At 37.0% G+C, this 19,490-nt stretch overlaps 4 protein-coding genes across 6 annotated transcripts; 2 read left to right on the forward strand and 2 right to left on the reverse strand.

The window, feature by feature from the left end:
- The first annotated feature begins 256 nt into the window (after nt 1-256).
- On the forward strand, nt 257-3,002 carry Bcs1 (Bcs1 chaperone). The gene is made up of 6 exons (XM_043428400.1): nt 257-571; nt 772-963; nt 1,089-1,228; nt 1,559-1,753; nt 1,854-2,087; nt 2,286-3,002. The coding sequence occupies exons 1-6, from the start codon at nt 441-443 to the stop codon at nt 2,669-2,671; spliced, it is 1,278 nt and encodes a 425-aa protein (XP_043284335.1). The 5' UTR covers nt 257-440; the 3' UTR covers nt 2,672-3,002.
- LOC122415862 (probable basic-leucine zipper transcription factor N) lies at nt 3,003-9,178 on the reverse strand. 2 transcript variants are annotated; one of them, XM_043428391.1, is made up of 6 exons: nt 6,219-9,178; nt 5,715-5,983; nt 5,195-5,630; nt 4,310-5,106; nt 3,909-4,159; nt 3,003-3,693 (listed from the first exon to the last, which is right to left on the reverse strand). In XM_043428391.1, exons 1-6 carry the CDS (start codon nt 6,330-6,332, stop codon nt 3,422-3,424), a joined length of 2,139 nt encoding a protein of 712 aa, XP_043284326.1. In that variant the 5' UTR covers nt 6,333-9,178; the 3' UTR covers nt 3,003-3,421. The 2 variants fall into 2 exon arrangements, with proteins under 2 accessions (XP_043284326.1, XP_043284325.1); XM_043428390.1 differs by having other exon boundaries at nt 3,003-3,711.
- A 141-nt stretch (nt 9,179-9,319) lies between these two features.
- LOC122416602 (uncharacterized) lies at nt 9,320-12,536 on the forward strand. Its single transcript, XM_043429669.1, has 11 exons — nt 9,320-9,462; nt 9,680-9,767; nt 9,848-9,900; nt 10,090-10,246; nt 10,458-10,522; nt 11,437-11,571; nt 11,734-11,809; nt 11,910-11,998; nt 12,093-12,192; nt 12,272-12,336; nt 12,417-12,536. The coding sequence occupies exons 1-11, from the start codon at nt 9,406-9,408 to the stop codon at nt 12,432-12,434; spliced, it is 903 nt and encodes a 300-aa protein (XP_043285604.1). The 5' UTR covers nt 9,320-9,405; the 3' UTR covers nt 12,435-12,536.
- Nucleotides 12,534-19,480, reverse strand: LOC122415861 (nodal modulator 3). Of its 2 annotated transcripts, none has more exons than XM_043428389.1 (11): nt 18,743-19,480; nt 18,523-18,619; nt 17,822-17,950; nt 17,576-17,742; nt 16,987-17,140; nt 16,200-16,879; nt 15,819-16,000; nt 15,005-15,642; nt 14,518-14,663; nt 13,877-14,363; nt 12,534-13,539 (listed from the first exon to the last, which is right to left on the reverse strand). In XM_043428389.1, the coding sequence occupies exons 1-11, from the start codon at nt 18,886-18,888 to the stop codon at nt 12,835-12,837; spliced, it is 3,531 nt and encodes a 1,176-aa protein (XP_043284324.1). In that variant the 5' UTR covers nt 18,889-19,480; the 3' UTR covers nt 12,534-12,834. The 2 variants fall into 2 exon arrangements, with proteins under 2 accessions (XP_043284324.1, XP_043284323.1); XM_043428388.1 differs by having other exon boundaries at nt 15,005-15,645.
- Between the last annotated feature and the right edge of the window lie 10 nt (nt 19,481-19,490).

Here is a 19,490-nt window from a genome sequence, read left to right on the forward strand (position 1 = left end):
AGAGGAATTCAACAAATTTTACTATATACATACTTATTTTATTGTGGAAAACAGTAAATACAAAATGAAATACTTGAAATCCAATAAAACGAAAAGATTGAGTAATTTATTCAGTTAACAGTAAGAAAATTATCTGTTCACAAAAAAGTTTTTGAAAACCGGTAAACTATATATATCCCTGAGCATTTAAGGTGACCGGCAGAGGAGCCACTTTTGACACGTTTACGTTTAAATTTAGTCCGAAGTTAGTCCGGTAGTCTAACGCGAGCGCACCAGGAGCGCACGTGCGAATCGAACAGCTGATTATAGTTGTTAGCCGTAATTTATTTGAAGAAATGTTTTTGTAATGTTTTAAACGTAAAGTACTGTAATACGTGTCATAATTAAATGGGCTACTATAGTGCTTAATAAATAAATAGTTGTATCGTATACTTTAAAAAATGGGCTTAATCGAATACGCCCAAGCGCTTTCGGATAACCCATATTTCGGAGCAGGTTTTGGTCTCTTCGGAATAGGAGCCGGAGCTGCACTATTACGAAAGGTTTCGCAAGGTGCGATGCTTTATTTTAGGTAAGCACAAGATATGAAATTTCAAAAACCAAAACACTTTTTAATAAACTTCAAATGTTAATCAGTTTTAACTTCCACTTGAAAATCAAAACTGAGTAAAAATACTAAATCAAAGTTCTATTATTGATAATATTTAAATGATAAAATTCTTCTAGAAAATTAAAAAAAATTGTGCGTTATCAACTACTTATGATTTTTAGACGACACTATATGATAACATTAGAAGTCCCATGCAGAGACAAAAGTTATCAGTGGCTTTTGCAATGGATTACTCACAAGGGTGCTAGAAAAACTCAACATCTTTCTGTTGAAACAAGTTTTGAGCAACGTGACACGGGTCATGTTAAAACCAAATATGAATTTATTCCTAGTATTGGAACACATTTTTTCAGGTATGTGTAAATCAACAAGAGTGATTTCTCAAATTGTATTTCTCGACTGAAAAGTCTTTACTTATTGCATCTCTTATTTGTTATCCCATGAGCTCTCGAAAAGACACATTCGCTCTAAATTTCAGATACCAGGGTAATTGGATCCGGGTAGAACGAACAAGAGAGCAACAAACTCTGGATCTTCACATGGGAATACCTTGGGAAACAGTTCAACTCACAGCATTTGGAAAGGACAGAAGTATATACTTCAACATCCTTGAAGAAGGTACGCTATTTGCATTACAAACAAAATAGAATGCCAACTTATCGTGAAACTTCAAGTGCAGGGCGATGTTGCTTTAAACAAATCTTGAAATACTCAGCCACTTTCAAAAAGTTGCAACACTCGAGTAATTTATAATTTCTTTGATAAAAATTGTTCTTTACTCGGATGATTTTACTGCCGTTGCACGGAAGTACTCGAGTAGACTAATCGTGTGATATTTGAAAAAAAAATTACCTTCCTTCTTAAAAACTGCACAATGACATTTGTAGTTGCACAATGATGCATCTATTGTATGACTGTTTTAGTATTCAAACAATAAATATATTCCAGCAAGGCAGATGGCGTTGAAAGAGCACGAAGGAAAAACAATAATGTACACAGCAATGGGAAGCGAATGGCGTCAATTTGGGCATGCTCGAAAAAAACGTCCTCTGGATTCCGTTGTTCTGGACACCGGCGTCGCCGACAGAATAATAACCGATTGTCGGGAGTTTATCGATAACCCTGGATGGTATAGCGACCGAGGTTATTTCGTGTAAAGTATCGGCTAAAAACCGGATACGAAAAATAACTTTTTCTTTTCTTCTGCTCGAAAAGACGTGAAATTTTGTCTCTTTCGTTACAGGAATTCCATACAGACGTGGATACTTACTTCATGGCCCACCTGGCTGTGGAAAATCTTCGTTCATCACTGCCTTAGCTGGAGAATTAGAGCGTGGCATTTGTGTTTTGAATTTGTCTGAACGAGGTCTCACCGATGATCGATTGAATCATTTATTGGCTGTGGCACCACAGCAAACCATCATTTTGCTCGAGGATATCGACGCTGCTTTTGGCAACAGAGAAGAAACCGTGGAAGGTAAAAATCGATTCAATAGAAATCCAGAAATTTAAGAGCGGAAGATCCAATAGCAAACAAAGAGAGAACAATTTAGTGACAGTTTTGAGAAATTATAAATACTGATTTGCCCTAATAACGCACTCAACATGCTGTTTGAGAAAAAACAGAAACGTAAATTTCACGTAAATATAAAATTTTGCATCTGAATTTTTGCAGTTAAATCAGCTTACGACGGATTAAACAGGGTAACGTTCAGTGGTCTTTTGAATTGTCTGGACGGTGTGGCATCGACGGAGGCTCGAATATTGTTCATGACGACAAATTATCTCGAGCGATTGGATCCAGCGCTGGTGAGGCCTGGCAGGGTGGACGTAAAAGAATATATCGGATGGTGCAGTATTGATCAAGTTGAGCAAATGTTCCGGCGTTTTTATTGCGATCCGGGAGAAAAATCGACAACGATGGCTCGCGAATTTGCCAACAGTGTTATGAAGCACGGCAAGAAGGTCAGTCCGGCCCAGATCCAAGGATTCTTCATGTTCCACAAAAATCACCCGGAAAAAGTTCTGAATAACGTACCACAAATATGGGAACTCACCTAATTTTTGTAGTGAAAAACGCAACAGCGCTGAAATTCACATTTCTGGAATGCAACAAAAAATTCCTTGATAAATCTTAATTTTCTTTTTAACATCCAACTCTAACAGAAATTTGAAGGTCCAAAAACACTCTTTTCCTGAATGGAATTTTGGATAAAATAAAAAAAAAATTAGATTATTTTCCAGCACACAACTTCGATACTGTATAAAAATCATCGAAACTTTGTAAATATTTTTTCTGAAACCTATATCAAAAAAAAATGTTCACCTAATTTACATGAAGTTGTACTTCAGTACAATGTAGCATCTGAAGAATAAAAAAAATACAATAATATATCTTCTGAACGTTTTTTCATTTTGTTCTCTGGTGTAATATAAAAATTATCATTACTGATGTGTATATTCATATAATACTAATATATAATATGATGTATCACCGGGTTCTATAATACTTTTGAAGTTTGCTACACATATGATGCGTACACGAAATATTAAAAAAGAGAGAAAAACTCAATTTTACGCTTGCACGTAACAGAAAATCGTTGACACCTCACGCCTCACAACGATAAATGGAACGGTGTTTTTTTCTCTCGTTCACACTTTTTGGCGATTCAAGAATGGAACGCTCAATGATATGTTGAATATTTACAAAGTGTATCACCGGTACACATAATTGTACAATTTTCACGTGTTTCTTTAATCGAGAAATATCGCAGATTTCGAGATCGAGCTCGGAAGACTCCCCGAGATGTCCTAAAAGCTCCAAATGTAGGGCTCGTAATTCAACGGATCTGGGTGATCCATGTGATTGTTTGCAGCGTTTACCATACACGATGGATAAACAACTGACGGATTTGTTTGCTCGTGCTGTATCACCGAATTAGCCATTCGGCAATCTTGTCTTTGCTGCATTATCGGTCCCATTATTTGCATCGTTTGCGGCACAGATGATGAAATTTGCGGACCAGTCGACAACGGAACTAACGATGCTGATAAATTGTGCACCGACTGTATCATTTCCCCACCTGGAACATAATTCGCCACTTGTTTGTGACGAAAAATTTCAATGAAAAATTTCTATTCTATAACCAATAGTTGAATGAAAACGTTTATCACAATCCTGATGGTAGATATTTTACACAATTGTGCACAAAGGCACTTTATTTTACGCATTTTTTTTACTCAGAGCAGTTTCGACCAGTTTGATTTACAACATTTTTTTTATACTGTTTTTACTTACAGGGACCATTATCGTGGAATTGTATAGCAGGTTGTGACGCGATCATTACTGGCGGAGGTTGGACAATTTCCGATTCTTCAATTTCAATAGGTTTTTTCTTTTGCTGAATCTTTTTGGGGGTCGTATTCGAAGATGGAGTTGGCTTTTTGTCTGAAGACGATTTTTTTCTCTTTTCATTTTTGGCCTTCAGCTTGTTAGGTCTGTTTCCACTTGGTTGCCATAGATGTACGGTATGAACAGCGTTGCCTTCTCTATAAAAAAAACCAACCAAGAGCAGCACATACATTAGAGAGGGAGATGGATATCTAATCTTAACTGTAACTCAAGATCATAAATAACAGGAAAAATGTGATCTTTCAAACTCGAAAAACACGATAATCCATAAATACGAAAATACCAACCCTTGTTTCTTGCCAAGTTTCCAACTATGTATACCAGCTTTGTGGAGCCTTTCGCGTATAGTATCAACGCTGCAGTTGAGTCCAAGAGCAGGAGCAACATGTTTAGCAGCAGTCAGCGGATGTTGAGTGGCCATAGCAATGATAGCATCATCCTGTTCCTTTGTGGTAATTCGTCTACGACCTTTTCTTTCTTTAGTTTGAACATTGCCCTCTTTGTTCCAACGTTCCAGCCACCTCTTGACGGTTCTTTCGGATCTATTAATTGCTAAAGCAATGGAAAGAGTGGACAAGCCAGCTTCGGACATGCCAATCATACGATTCCTTATCTCAACACTTGTTTCCAGCGTTCCTTTTGCTTTACCACCTTTTTTTTTTCTCTTTTTGTGATTCGAGTGAGATTCTTCAATATCGTCCCTGGAATCGTCTCTGCTGAGATCGTCCATGTCGGACAATTGGTCGTTCGAGCTACTCGAGTTTGAACAACTATCCGATCGGATAATCTTCTCATGACGATCTTTCGTCGAGGCAATTTCCAGCTCTGAGCTTACTTGCTGCTGCTGCTGCTGCTGCTGCTGCTGCTGCTGCTGCTGCTGGTGAACTCGCGACTCTAGTGGATGATGCTGAGTCTGAAGCTGCTCGAGACTTTGATGATGAGTATGCATTTGTTGATTATGAACTTCCTGTTGCTGTATCTGTTGTTGATGTTGCACTCGATGTTCCTGCTCTCGTTGAGTATGCAGTTCTTGCAAATGTTGCTGCGGAGGAGGTTGTTCGTGACTCATCGATCGTGGTTGACCCTAAAAATAAAAATTTCAAAACTAATGACCGAGTTCCAATGCTGAAGGTCATCGGAACACAATTTCTGCAATGTTTTCATGATTTCACCTGAGGATAATGATGACTGCCTTGAACCAAATCGAGGGGCCAATTCTGTGTGACATTCAAACCTGAATGATGTTGATAAACTTCTGGTTGAGAGGACTGAACAAGACTGAGACTACTATTGAATTGAGTTTGGTTATCCAACAAAGAATTGTTGGGTAAATCGTTGTTTACAGGTGCCAAATTCTGGGTTATCTCTTGTTGCGAAAAAACAAATTCCACTGGTTCTGCAGACTGTTTGGGATTTTCCGCAGGAGCACCATCACCAACAAAAACATCTCGAGCTCGTAATTTAAGAGATCGGTTCTTTTTTTTCAAATTTGTTGCACTGTTCTTTTTACTTTTAGCGCCGCTTTCTTTAGTTATAAGTTTTTTTTTGCCTAGATGTGTTCCTGTAGGTCTCCAAACTGCTTGCTGTATCGTAGCACTATCTCCTTCGCTGTTAAAATATAGTAACTTCGTTTATCAATTTGCAGCAAGGAGCCTTTTTCTAGCCTGGAAAAAATATTCTTTGGAAACTCACCCTAAAGGTATCCTCTGCATATGTTTCCTTGAAGGGCTCCAATTGTGGATTCCAGCTTTGTGCAACCTTTCTCTGATTGTATCGACCGAACATGTGAGCCCTAGAGCTGGAAGCACTGCTTTTGCGGCTGTCAAGGGAGTTTGAGTTGCTAAACGAATTATTGCGTCGTCTTCCTCTGTCGTTGTTGCTCTTTTTCTGCCACATCGCTCTCTTGTCTCTACAGTTCCTTCTTTGTCAAATCTGTTTAGCCAACGCTTAACAGTTCGTTGCTGAAATTAAATACAAAATTTTTAATCCTTCTTCTTGCAGATCTCCGTTATTTCAATTGATCATTATTCACTCATTGTTATTCAATCTGACTGATAAACTATGACTGAAAACTTTCTATTTATTTAGATTGTTAAAAATTTGGCACGTTATACTTTCTAAAGTCGTGAGTTTGGTGCTAATTTCTATGGAGAGAGGTTTTTTTTGAAAAATGCAAATGGATGAGTATATATTCACCGAACAATTGACAGCAGCTGCAATATCCCGAAGTCCTAAGCCTGCTTCATACATGCCAACCATCCGGTTTCGTAATTCCGGAGTAGTCTCATGAACTCCTCGAGTTTTGCCCATTTTTGTATCAACGATTATGAAATATCGACGATATTTTTATATTTTTATTGAAAAAAAGTTTGAAATCGCTCCAGGTTGAATTCGTGTTTGTATACGAATTCACACGGCATAGTCGTTAGTGTTTTCAAATGTGACACGAACGACATGAGCCACGTGATTTGAATGTCAATAGTTTTCAAACCTGATTACATCAAATATTTGGTTTATAGGTTAACCAGCAAATACTGATTTGCTTCTGCTGAACCACGATTTTCATCAATTAAAATTTTGTTTATTCTTCAACTTTCGGAGATCGACTCTTTTTGTAAAAAAGAGAGTTTTTTCCGATTTCGTATCGTCTCGTTCGCGTTAAAAAAACCCAGGAATAAAAAATTTTCCTTTTAGCTTTCGACATGGTCTTAGTAGCGTTGTGGACTGCAGAAATGATGCCACAAACAACACATTTGTCACTGGCCCTTGCATTGATTGACCTCGCAAACGCAGATTATAAACACGTTTTCACTTTCTCAGTCACTCGTTTATTTACAATTTTTTGAATAGCTAAAAATTTCGGAATTTTCACTTTTCATTCGTATTTTTGAAATATTAAAATTTAGATTAAAAATCTAAGAGTCGAAACAAGAACATCCCTGAAGTCAATACAACTTCGGGCTCGATAATATGTAGGAAATTATTTTGACCTCTACGATGTAGTGCGAATCGTAAACTTTCCCGTATTCCAAGCCCTTCTAATCACCACTTTTCTGTATCAAAATCAAGAAAACTGTGAAATTCAAATAATCGTTCATTTCCAAAGCGAACGAACGGACAGAAACCCGAAAAATATTGATGATAAAACTGACGCGTCGTCAATAAAAGTTCAGCTGGCTGTACGTGTTTTCCAGCTGTACAGTCTGTTACAAAAATTTTATCCGGGCTTCTAGAACTCCAAATTTGTTTCCCTCAACCACCTCAACACGTTAAATCACGTTTGGGGTGGTTGTGTTTTCTAAAATCTAAAATAAAAAGATCAATACAATAACTAGTGAGTAACTACATTTTTCTCATTGATTTTTCCTCGATAATCGTCTATAAAAATTTGTCAATTTATAGAAAAAAAATGGTATACGAATGGTGGCGCCCTCGGAGTAATTGGCAGAATTAATTTGAGCCTCGAATCCAACTTTTAGATTACGATCAACAATAAAAAATAATATCAATTTCGATTTAAAAACACTCAAATTCGTGATAAAATATGAAAATCAGGTTCGTGAAAGTTGCCAAAAAAGGACTAACTTGAGAAAAGCAATTGAATTTGCCTATTCTCTGTGTTTCCAATTCAAACCAGTATGATCGTTCGAAAAGGGTAAATAAAAAACATTGACAGAAAATCACAAAAAAATGATGGATCTGATGGATCGAGGACATTTTGCCAAATATCAAAAACTCAACATATGGAGCATACAATTTCAATACTCAAAATTCAAAGCTGCGATAACTCTCAATTTTTATTTCAAATAAGTCACTGGATGAGAACCTGAAATTTAGCACAGCAGAAAAAAAGGCTTGGAAAATTCGATCATCGAATATTCGCTCAAAAAAAAAAACAAATTCTGAATTACCCAACGAGTCCCTCGTCTCTGTAAGTATACAAGACCAAAAATCTCAACATAATGACACCCATAATCAAATAATGACGTTTCAATAGTTGAAAGAATAAACAATAATTACGCTTTCGACTAGTCGCTTTTCTACATTTTGTCAAATTTCACGAAACGTTATTTCCCTTCGTCCATAGCGCATAAAAGTGATAAACGTTCAATTGTGAGGCGACGAAATGAAAAATAATATTCATGTACTACTGAGCGTTGCCCCTGCGTGAATGTTGCCTTTGAATTAAGGTTCAGGCAGGGTCGCGATCGCGAATTGTCAAATTGGTGTTACATTGCATATCGAGCGTGTACATGTTTTCGTTTCGTTATAACTCCAAAGTATATACGTATTCATAAGACGGAGGGACACACGAGTAAACGAGATAGAATAAATGGGGTCCGACACTAAACTAGTAGCATCCGCCGATCAAATCTGTCTGTCTGACGTGCATATGTCGAGGTTCATGAAACGAGAACATGTTGTACAGTATACAATGCGATTGCAAGAAGACGATAAAATCGTTCGTTCTTATTATTTCCAAACAGTCCAATGTTTTTCAAGAATTTTTCATATTTTTCAAAACCCTGGGCGAATATTAAATGTTCGGATTTCGAATAATTTTTCTACTTTTCACACCTTTTTGTACAAATTTAGGGCCCAAGAAAAATTTGACTGCGAGAGGATCATTGATTCGAATAATTTTCAACTGTTTCAGTAGAAAAACTGATTTTTGTGTTCGCCAGGTTGATTCTCGCTTGAGACTATCGAAGCTGAGTTTCGAGACTAAACGTTCGGGCGTTTTTTCGTCCACGTTAAAACCCTCGATTCCTCTGTGTCGGTAGGAGCGTTTTTATCTGCTCGTATTTCGAATCCGTACAAAAATCGTTTTCATTCGTAATCGAAAGTGACAAATAAAATGTTTCATGATAATTTATAGATCGACAGTTGGTGATTTTCTTTACGATTCACAACGTTAAGCCAGCTTTCGTTTGACTTTAATTTCAAAGAACGTAGTGCCCGTTGAGACCTCAGTGATTTAACCGGCTCTCGCTGAAATTCAGGACTTGAATACCGCTCGACGAGTCCTTGCTAACTCAATCGTCTCTTATCAATACTGAGTACGAATGATGAAGTCTCTAGGACTCTTATTGCTGGACACCAGCTTCTCAGTCTTTCTCTTTTTGTCTCGGCATAGCGAATAATGTAGGCCGACGAACAAAAACATCGGAGGGTTCTGGACGCATTGCCCGAAGAGTATTTCTCAGTTGAACGTGGTGGTCGGCCGGTGACGAGCGGGGTCGCTGAAAAAATATTTAACAAATTATAATAAAAAATTCAACAAAACCATTTCCAAGTGAAAATAAGGGATAATTTAGTGTTGTTGTTGTTGTTGTTTTTTTTTTTTTTTTTTTTTTTCCAATTAAAGTTTTAATACGAAGCCATGAAATATTCGCTGCTGTACTTTTGTTTGCTGCAAGCATCTCTTGTTTATGGTGGGGTAGGTCGATGAAAAAAAACTCACCTCTAATCAAGACGTGGCATAAGAACTTGCAAAAAATGATGAATTTTCGCTGAACTCTTTTGTTTAAAGTTAACGATCGATTGCCTCGAACGTCTGTTATTCTGCAATGTTAAAAAAAAAGAAACTTGACCTCAACCTCGGGGAGGATTCGTCCGTTTAAAAACATCTACGATTTGTCTTATTTTCTTTGCAGTATCGACCCAGTTTCGTTTCTGACGAGATGATAGCCGTGGCAGCGAGTGTCGTGAACGTATGTCAGGCCCAAACAGGCGTGGCCACAGGTAATTACCGACTCCTCGAAGGAGCAAAAAATAGTGCGACACCACTGATGAATAATTCATTGATTTTTTCATTCCTCAAGCCGACATCGAGGCAGTAAGAAATGGACATTGGCCGGAGACACAATCGTTGAAGGTAATTTTATTCCTAGAAAGGAGAAAAATCAGAAATTCATATGAGAGTATCAACGTTTTTGATGGATCCATCATTTTTCAATTTGATTGTTAGAAAAAAAAATTGATGAATCCACACAGACGATGAGACCAATCAAAGCGATTGATTGATGTAGTATTTTTCAATTAAATAATTTCTTTCGTCTTGCAGTGCTACATGTATTGTCTCTGGGAACAATTTGGGTTGATTGATGAAAAGAGAGAATTGAGCCTCAATACCATGTTGACATTTTTCCAAAGAATACCAGCTTACAGAGAGGAAGTTCAAGGAGCTGCCTTCAAGTGCAAGGCGATCGGTAAATACTTCGGTACGTATATCCATTCTTCCATTAGCTTTTTTCCTTATTCTGAAAAAGATAAAAAAAATCATTAATACTTAGCGATGAGTCTCTTCGAGGCTTACATCGATAATCTTAAAAAATGAAATTGACCTATTCGCTTTTGCACTCAGCATCTGTCGTGAGTCACATAAAAATGATCATTTTTACTTAAGGGATCAATTATTTTTTCTCCTTTCAGCGAACGGGGACAACTGCAAGTACGCTTATACGTTCAACCAGTGTTACGCTGAATTATCACCGAGAGTAAGATTTTCCTATTTCATACTTGAAAAAACATATTTTTTAGTTCAAATCGTCCAATAAATAACATTCGTATTGCAGACTTATTATCTCTTCTGAACAACGGTTGAACCAACGAAAAATCGTTTTGTGAGAATAAGAAAATGGAAAAGATGAAAAAAAATGATGCGATACGATGCATTTTTATTGCTCAAATTCACCGAATATTTGAAACGGTTTCTGGATAGAATCTATATACCTCTATTATAATGTATCTGACACGAGGACGTGTTTGCTTTTATGTAACGATGCGTTTTAAATAAAGAAAAATGCCCAACAGCCTTGGAAAGTGTCCTTTTCGTTTGGAGTACATTTTCATAGCATCCTCACACGTCAACGTCAATTAGAAAATAAAAACTCGAGCCCCTGATTTTACACTTTTATGGCGAAACTCTTTCGTCTTTGCGCGAATAAGTTTGACTATTGAAAGAATTACGAATTTTTCAGTATTCCGAAAAGGAAGAATTTTCTAGAGTTATGCGAAACTGAACATTTTCGCACTCGATTATCCTAGTTTCGCAAATTGTTTTCATCGAGCGACTTTAAAAGGAACTTACTCGTTGGCGGAACAATTGTAAACGGGAAATGAGTTTAAACGCTTTTTTCGAGAGGCGCAAAAACAAATTCATTCGAATCGTTTTCCTTTAAAGGATGGTATAACGTCTTGATACGTCACTCTGCATAATTTGTCATCGTTGGTAAGAATAACTAAAAGTTCACAGTGATCACAGGGTTCAACACAGTAATCACCGTTCGATAAAGATCGGTACTTAATTATTACGTGATCGAGAGGAAAATGACACATACACACACGCAGGAAAAATTATTCATAGGTAAAAAGTATGAATTTAAAATAGCTGAGATTTTACCTATAAATACGACGAGGCTTGATATCTTGTCCAAACACTCGAGACAATTCTACAGCGAGGTTGGTACGCGCGATTAGCAAAATGAACAAAATTGTGATTTTGGTTTGTGCTCTCGCTCTGATGGCAGTCGGGATTAAGGGTGCAGTAAGTATTTTCCCTCTATCGAGTAATCAAATAGCCCAAGAATCGAGCTTTAAACACAACGCAAAATATATATATAATTAAACAATTTTTCCAAAAAATATTAAAAAATCATTTCAACAACTGATATTGGATTTGAAAGGTAAAATATTTTTTCACCTTCAGGCAGTTCCCGTTGAACTTCAAGAGTCTGGAAAAGTGGCTCGCAACATTTGCCTCGAACAAACTGGCATTTCAGTAGGTAAGCTCGAAAAATAAGCGTGCACGTCCAACAAATCGTTGCACGGTAACAATGAGAGAAAAAGCATCGATCAAATCTTTACAAATTGTCGTATTCACAGATTTAATCGATAAAGCGATCCTTGGGGATTTCTCCGAAGATGAAAACTTCAAATGTTACTTCAAATGTTTGCTCGAACAGTTCGGAGTGGTAAAATTTTTAATTATATTAAAACCATGAATATTCCAAATTTGTTATTTTACGGTTTCGATGCAAAAAACTTTTCGATTTTTCTCGATTCTAGTTCGAAAATGGGGTAATTAATTTCGACATAATGTTGGCGCTGGTACCAGATTCGATTAAAGAAACGGGCACGAAAGCGGTACAAGATTGTCGTGGAACAAGTGAGTTAAAAAAAATTATTCGAAAAATTCAAATGAAAAATAGATGGAAGCTACTATAAAGTCGATTAATGTTTTGCAGCTGGCAAAGACATGTGCGACCAGGCTTACAACTTAGAAAAATGTTTCTACAAAATAAACCCTGAGGTGAATATTACAAAAGAAATGAAAATGGGGGGTGTGAATGAAAAAATTGAATAAATAAATCATATTTTTCTCCTTGGCAGACATTCTTCATAATCTAAATGACGGGATACGTCTCCGGTACAAGAAGTTATGCGAAAAAACAATGAGGAGTAATGGCCAAACTTAAAATGTATTCGAATAAATAACATTTCTGCAACTTATTTCAACAGTTTGAAATCTTAATTATTGATTGTTTGGTGTTCAGACAACATTTGTTATACATATTATGTACAATGATGAAAAATCTCACGCTTCGCTACTTAACATTAGAGAGGAAGTGCTGAATCGTGATATATGACAAAGTATTTCTTAAATTCTGGCACTTAATTGCATGAATTGTCTTTCGTTTTGACGAGCAAAGTTCCACGTTGCACGAGGAATAATCTTGACAGTTTGGGCGTGTCACAAATTCACCAAAATCTCTTCGTTTTCGATAACTCTTTCGCGAAAAAATGGGATTTAAGTTTTTCGTGGTTTAGTTTTTCTCCTATTGATGTTCATTATTTGTTCGACGATAATGTCGTCGGCGCGAGGATCAATCGGAATGGCTGGAACTGGAACCCTAGGTGCTGGGATAGTTTTTGACCATTGTTCAATCTGCGAGTTCAAACTGGACATCAATTTATCACGGTACAAAAACGCCAGGGCGACGAGCATTATAAAAGGAAGCGCGATTATCGAAGTCTGGCTCATTTCATTTTGATCCATTTTTCTCTCAGCGTGGAATTTCAATGAGATTTGTTTGAACGATGTGTTCGCCTCAAAATAAATCGGCACTGTTTTGTACTTGTACAACGATTGCGAGAGCGTTGATTCCAACTGGACGAAATATTTTTTACCATTCGCTTGCAGAGGTGGCAAATGTATGAGATAACCCGAATTGTAATTCGATCCTGTTTTCGTCGTGTGAGATTCCAATTTGTATGTGTGAATCGGCGACTCCGGCTGATCGTCGCGACAAAGTTTTACTCGCAGATTTCTGTAATGCTCTGGCTGCGTCGATACGACGTGGATCGATAAATCCGTCCGCGAAATCGGGTAGAAAGCGATCAATCTTAAACCTTGGACGTCAGCCGTTGGTTGTATCGCTATCGATGATGGTGCCACACGTTGGATATGCGCATTCGCCTGTGCCTCCGGTTTCAAACGAATTGCGTAGATACACTGCAATGAAAGATAATAACGAGATTAGTTTGAATTAAATACTTCCAGTGAACTGAATAATGAATTTTGCTGAAAGTATTCTTGAAAAAGCTTGTAAAACAAAGCGTGCACAAATCTGCGTGAGAAGAAAAGTATTTTTTTTAATCAAGCAACCCTTTGATGGAGATCGGTTTCGAAAACGGAGATATCTTCATGAATAAGAGAAAGTAATACTTGAACCGAACAATTTGGGATTTCTTTATCCTCGTTGAATGACGAAAATATAAAAATGAAAACGATTTCGTTAACTTTTTCTGAGAAATTGATTAGTTGAAAAAATAATTGAACAGTCAATTACGGTCGGTTGAAGTCCTCGAATTCTGAAAGATCCGTTATCCTCGGTAGTGGCTTCTTCCTGAAGATTGGAGCAATCGGATTGTCCTTGGGCTTCGACAAGTAAGCCGCGTTCGGGTTCGCCATTCAAGGAAGTGACTGATCCGTACGCGCTATAAGCGACTCTCGTTCCGGAAAGCTTCACATCGACGGTCAAACCTTCTTCGACGGTGATGACCTTGAAGCGTGGTTCGAAACGATACTCCTTCATCATAGGTCTCAAGAAGTATTCACCGGGTGACAAAGAGTTGAAGACCAATTTGCCGTCGTCTCCGGTGACGCTATTTTTCCTGTAGCTTTGTCCACCTGAGAGCGAAAGCAAAACGCCCTGAAGAGACTTCTGATCAGCTTCATCGACGACTTTTACGATGACCTCAGCTAATTTATGAGCGAGAAATACACCGCTAGCATCTGGTCCAGTGATTACATAACCTTCTTTCTCAGCGGCAACACTGCGATTGAAAAAAAAAAAAACAAAAAGAATAGACACAATTTCCAATGGTGAATATTCATTTAATGTTTTGAATTTTGCTCCAAATTAATAAAAAAAAAAAACAAAAAACAAAAGCAACTAGCGCTAATTTGAATAAAAACGTTCGAACTTACGTGTATTCGATTTTTCCATCTAGGGGACCCACTCTGTAAGCCCCGTCTTTGTCTGTAGCGAGAGTATGAACCGGCACTTCTTTGTCTTTGCCAAATATGCGAATGGTCACTCCTTCTAAAACTGGAACTATTTTTCCGCTTACGATCTGAAAATAATACTCAGTTTATAGTTTACCAAATATATGAAGTTTGTATCATTTTTCTATGACCAGATAGCATTGTAAAAAGAACATAAAATCACTGATTCGACGACAGTCCACGACTGGGTCACTTAGACCCAGGTTGACCTTTCTTGTCGACTAAAAGCTTCGGTCGAATTCTTGTTCAGACATGTGATTGAATAATAAACTCAATAACCACTGATGGACTTGACCATGAATAAAAATAGAAACTCAGTAAAAAAAAAACAGACAAGAAAATAAACAATCACAAATCTTTACAATCGTGAATTGCTTTGTTAAGAAAAACCTTCAAAAAATGTAATCACCTTTCCCAACTCGCCGTTGAAGATGGCGACATCGTTGGCACAATCATTAATTCCAACGACTTTGGCAATTGTTGGATCGAACAACAAAATATCAGATAATGGTGTAATATCGTAAACGATGTCGGTACTAGCGATGAAACTGAAATCGTAACGATATATATCACCGTCTTTAACGAATTTCAAAGGTCCAATAATCGTGTTCGTGTCTACAGTTTTGATATTGATTTTGACGTCATCGAGGGCAGCGCTGCTGAGAATTTTTCCATCATGATGATGTTTCGTTGAAGACAGAATGACAGGCGAAAGATTATGTGTATCCCAGTTGTAGGAATTTTTATAAATATGACATCCGATCGGTACGAAGTTATATTTGCCAGATTTGGAAACGCAGTGTCTGGTGCTACCGACTGGGAGTTCTAAGCTCATTTTCTTTGACGTTCCAGGCTCGACGTATTCGACTGCTGTCGCGTGGGACGATATGAACGTCACGGAAAAACCGGTTTGCTCGAACGGTGGAACTTCGGCACGTTCGGACGTTATGGAAACTCGGTGAACACCATTTTTCCAACAGAAGACATCCGTGTCGATCAACACCTCGTAATATCCAGGTAAAACGTCCGTGAATTCATAGCGTCCATCTGCTTCATAAAACGATACTTTAACGAGCGGTGGAAATACGAATTTTCATTTCAACGTTTCGGCCAAAGTTTTTCAATGACAACATTATCATTCATGATAATTCGCCAATGGAAAACCAGCCATTTTTATTAATTTTCTATACCACTAACTCTGGGAATAATTTTACGAAATTTACCTTTAGCTTGTAAAGTTTTAACAGTAACGCCATCAAGGAATTTCAACGTTACGGACACTTGACTGCAATCCGAATTTTTCAAGCACTGAACAGATCCTCGAACAATCGCTTTCAGTTGCGAGAAATTTATATCGTTGATTGGTTTCGAGGAGACGTCGATGGTCTGCTGAAGAGGGAAAAATCTGGCGAAGAAAATTTCTTAATGAATTTCATTTTGCAACAATCTCAAAATCCTTCCTGTTTTATCGTCAACAGAATAATTCGAATTCGAAGAATTATAGAAAATCTTTTTTAATGGAATTTCCAGACGTACGACATTCCTAGAAATGTTATTAACCGTCTGAAAAGCAAAAAAAAAACAACAAAAATGAATTAACTTACTGCAGCCCTTTAGCTTTTTCTTCATTGGTAACAATGACGCCGAGTTGATATTTTCCAGGTCCGAGATAAAGGCAATACTGTCCGGTTTTGGGGTCAGTTTCGATTTCTTGATGAAAAGTCGAGGCAGTTTTATCAACAGCAATTTTACGATGGTGAAGAGTTCCTTTTGCAGAGAGTGTGACAGTCCCGCAAACTTTGAAGGATGATGGCCAGATAGCAGGGAGTTCAGGAGAGCTAAGGAAAACTTTACCAATTGTGTCGTCGAAGCGAACGTCCGGAGCTTCGATTTTGATGGTGTATTGTCCGCTCGTCATTTTTTCTAGTGTGTAAATACCATTTTGATCAGTGACTGCGACCTGGCGTCCAGAAATAAATACTTTGGCACCCTCGAGCGGAGAGCCTCCGGGAGAAGTGAGTACACTCCCGCTGACAGTAAAACCCGTGACTTCGAACTCTTGCGACAATTTTAAGCTGTTGTGGTTGATTTTGAACGTGAGTTCGGTTGGCTGAATATCGAACTTTGTTCGAGCACTAGCGTAATAAGGGATTATCCGATAATCGCCATTCGTCAAAGCAGGAAAAACGAATCGACCATTTCCACGGGAAGTCACGTGACACAATGGTTTCTCCTTTTCGAAACCTTCGATACTCGTTGTATCGCAATTTTTCGCTTTTCCGGACTGAAAAACAATCATTTTATCAGAGTTCGAATTCATGGAAAACTAAAAAAGCTTTTTATTCATTTAATTTTGTTAATTTCAAGACAAATGTTGGTTTCCTCACTCACCCCAAAGAGAATAAAAGTCACGCCCTCGACGGGCCCAACTTCGTTCATAATACGACCACGAACATCGTAACCGAATACTACGAGAACGTTGTCAGGCAGTTCTGTATTTCCTTCGAGTACCTCTACCTCGACCCTGCTTTTTTCGAAGACCCAACTGATGAAAGCAAAAAACAGATATTTTTCATGATTCAGATAAGAGCAATAAACTATGTTTTCACTTTTCTGTCGAAACTTTCTTTACTTTTTACAAGAATTGATCATTTCATGTTCATCAAATGGCACTTCACTGTCTACTGTTCTTCCATTTATCGAAAAACAAATGAAAGTGAATATAATTCGACCAGATTTCCACACACAAAGAATATTTTATACTGAAAAGATTGTGATCATTTTTCACTTTATGAGATTCACATTTGAAAAAATCAATTTTAGTGATCTCAGAGTAGATAAAAAAAAGATTTTACCACAAAATAAATTGTCATAAAACGAACAATGGAATCACATCGATCGTTCAAAATCAACATAATAATTAAGAAACTTCAAAACATTATGAATCAATCTTTGAACAGTTATGAATGAATATTCTTACGACGAATGTGAGGCATCCAGCACATATTTTCCTGGCTGAATGGGTGTAAAGTAAAAAGTTCCTCCAACATCGGTAGTAGTTGTTCCTACAGCATTGTTCCTATCGCTATGCTTGAAGAGCGAGACTGTAACCCCCTTGGGTCCCGCATTAGATCCACTGCTCGTTACCTTCAATTGCCGCATTGATATTAGTCAAATTGAATTTATTAAATGTTTGAATTTATTAAATAAAATTTATGATTATTACTTTGCCAGCAATTCCAAAGCCCTTGAATGTAAAATTGATTTCTTTGTCCTGACTGCATACACCAGTCGTACCATCGATAATTAATGGTATTTCTGTCGGTTCAAAACTCCAGCCTGGCGGAGGTTCAACCTAATTAAAAAAATTTGTAGAAGTTAAATCTGAGTACAAAACAGAATTTATTTGACAAACATACATTTTTCATAGGAATTAAAATGAATTTTAACTCGACATGTTGAAATAATAATTATAATATTAATAAATCATGTTCATGAATGATAAGCTTTTCAAATAAATTCACTTTTGCTGGAACATGAACAGCTCCCAAAAAAAACTTGCAGCCAGAAAATTCCAAGATGTCATAAAAATGATCAGTTTTCAAGAGACAGTGTTTGTAAGTTCAAAATGTCTGGGATTTTGAAATGGATATTTTATTACTAGTTTGTGTAATAATTTGGTAAAAGCTTTTGTATCTGGAAGAATTGATTAAATTTAAAATTGATACTGTATCAATAAAATTAAAAATGAAATTATCATTGATTGATATTCATTGCATAAATATATTAAATTCGATTGGAAAATTTTTAAAGTGAATAGAGTAAAAAATTTTAAAAACTCAAATATTCATAAACCATTTCACAAAAAATTGGTGGACATGAATTTTGAATAAAGACAGAAAAATTGTTATCTACAAATGACACTACCTTAAGATTGTATTCTCCCTTGTCGTACAAGGGTAGAAAATAATATCCATTGGGTGCACACTCCGTTTCATCCTTCAGAATTCCAGCTTTTGTATAACTGAATATTCGGTTTCAGGTTAAAATGTTTCATTCATTAATTACGGTTTAATCGATTTATGGCAGTTAAACATGCCGCGTCATAACCGCGATAGCAAAAGAAGTCTTCATTTTTCGTACTTACAGTTTTATGAGAATTTTCGTGTAATCGATGTTAGTATGACTTTTAATAAAACCATCGCATCCCAAAACGTCTTCGCTTGCACATATTTTTATTACTGTACATATTATTATAGAACAAATTAATATTTTTATACTCGCTATAGACATCCTTATTTTTTTACGCTCTGACAACCATTCGTAAAGCTACACCCGTAGAAACTGAATAAAAAAAGAGCAAAAGAGCTAACCCTGCTGGCTGATAGGCAAAAACCACAAAAACTCTGAATCCATCAAGATTTTCCTACTCATTTCTAGTTCTGTTACTGTTTTACACCACTTCTTGGTAGCGCTGCATTCGACAGATATCGAACCCTGTCAAGTCGAGAATGCAGATTCTTGCTCATGCAGCAGCATTCCGCCGATTTTTGAAACAATTAATTAGATCAATTATCAATTTGTACAATATATTCTGAAATTTCTTAAAAAAATCGGAATATTTTACATTGTTTTTTATTTTTTATATTTTTAATTAATCGATTTCTGACAAATTCCGATTTTAAATAAGAATCACCGACGTGAGAGCCCAACAAGCGATTCACAATTTGGTCAGGTAAATTGACGGAAATAAATTTGACGGCACATTGAGAATTGTGCAATCACGCACCTAGCGGTTATTGCTGGAAATGAACAAAAAATTTTCTGCTCTCCTCTACCTCTTTTTCCACACCCCTACACCCCTTACTACACACACCACCGCCATCTTAAATCGA

The sequence above is a fragment of the Venturia canescens genome, chromosome 9 (genome assembly GCF_019457755.1).
Source record: "Venturia canescens isolate UGA chromosome 9, ASM1945775v1, whole genome shotgun sequence".
Classification (NCBI taxonomy): domain Eukaryota; kingdom Metazoa; phylum Arthropoda; class Insecta; order Hymenoptera; family Ichneumonidae; genus Venturia; species Venturia canescens.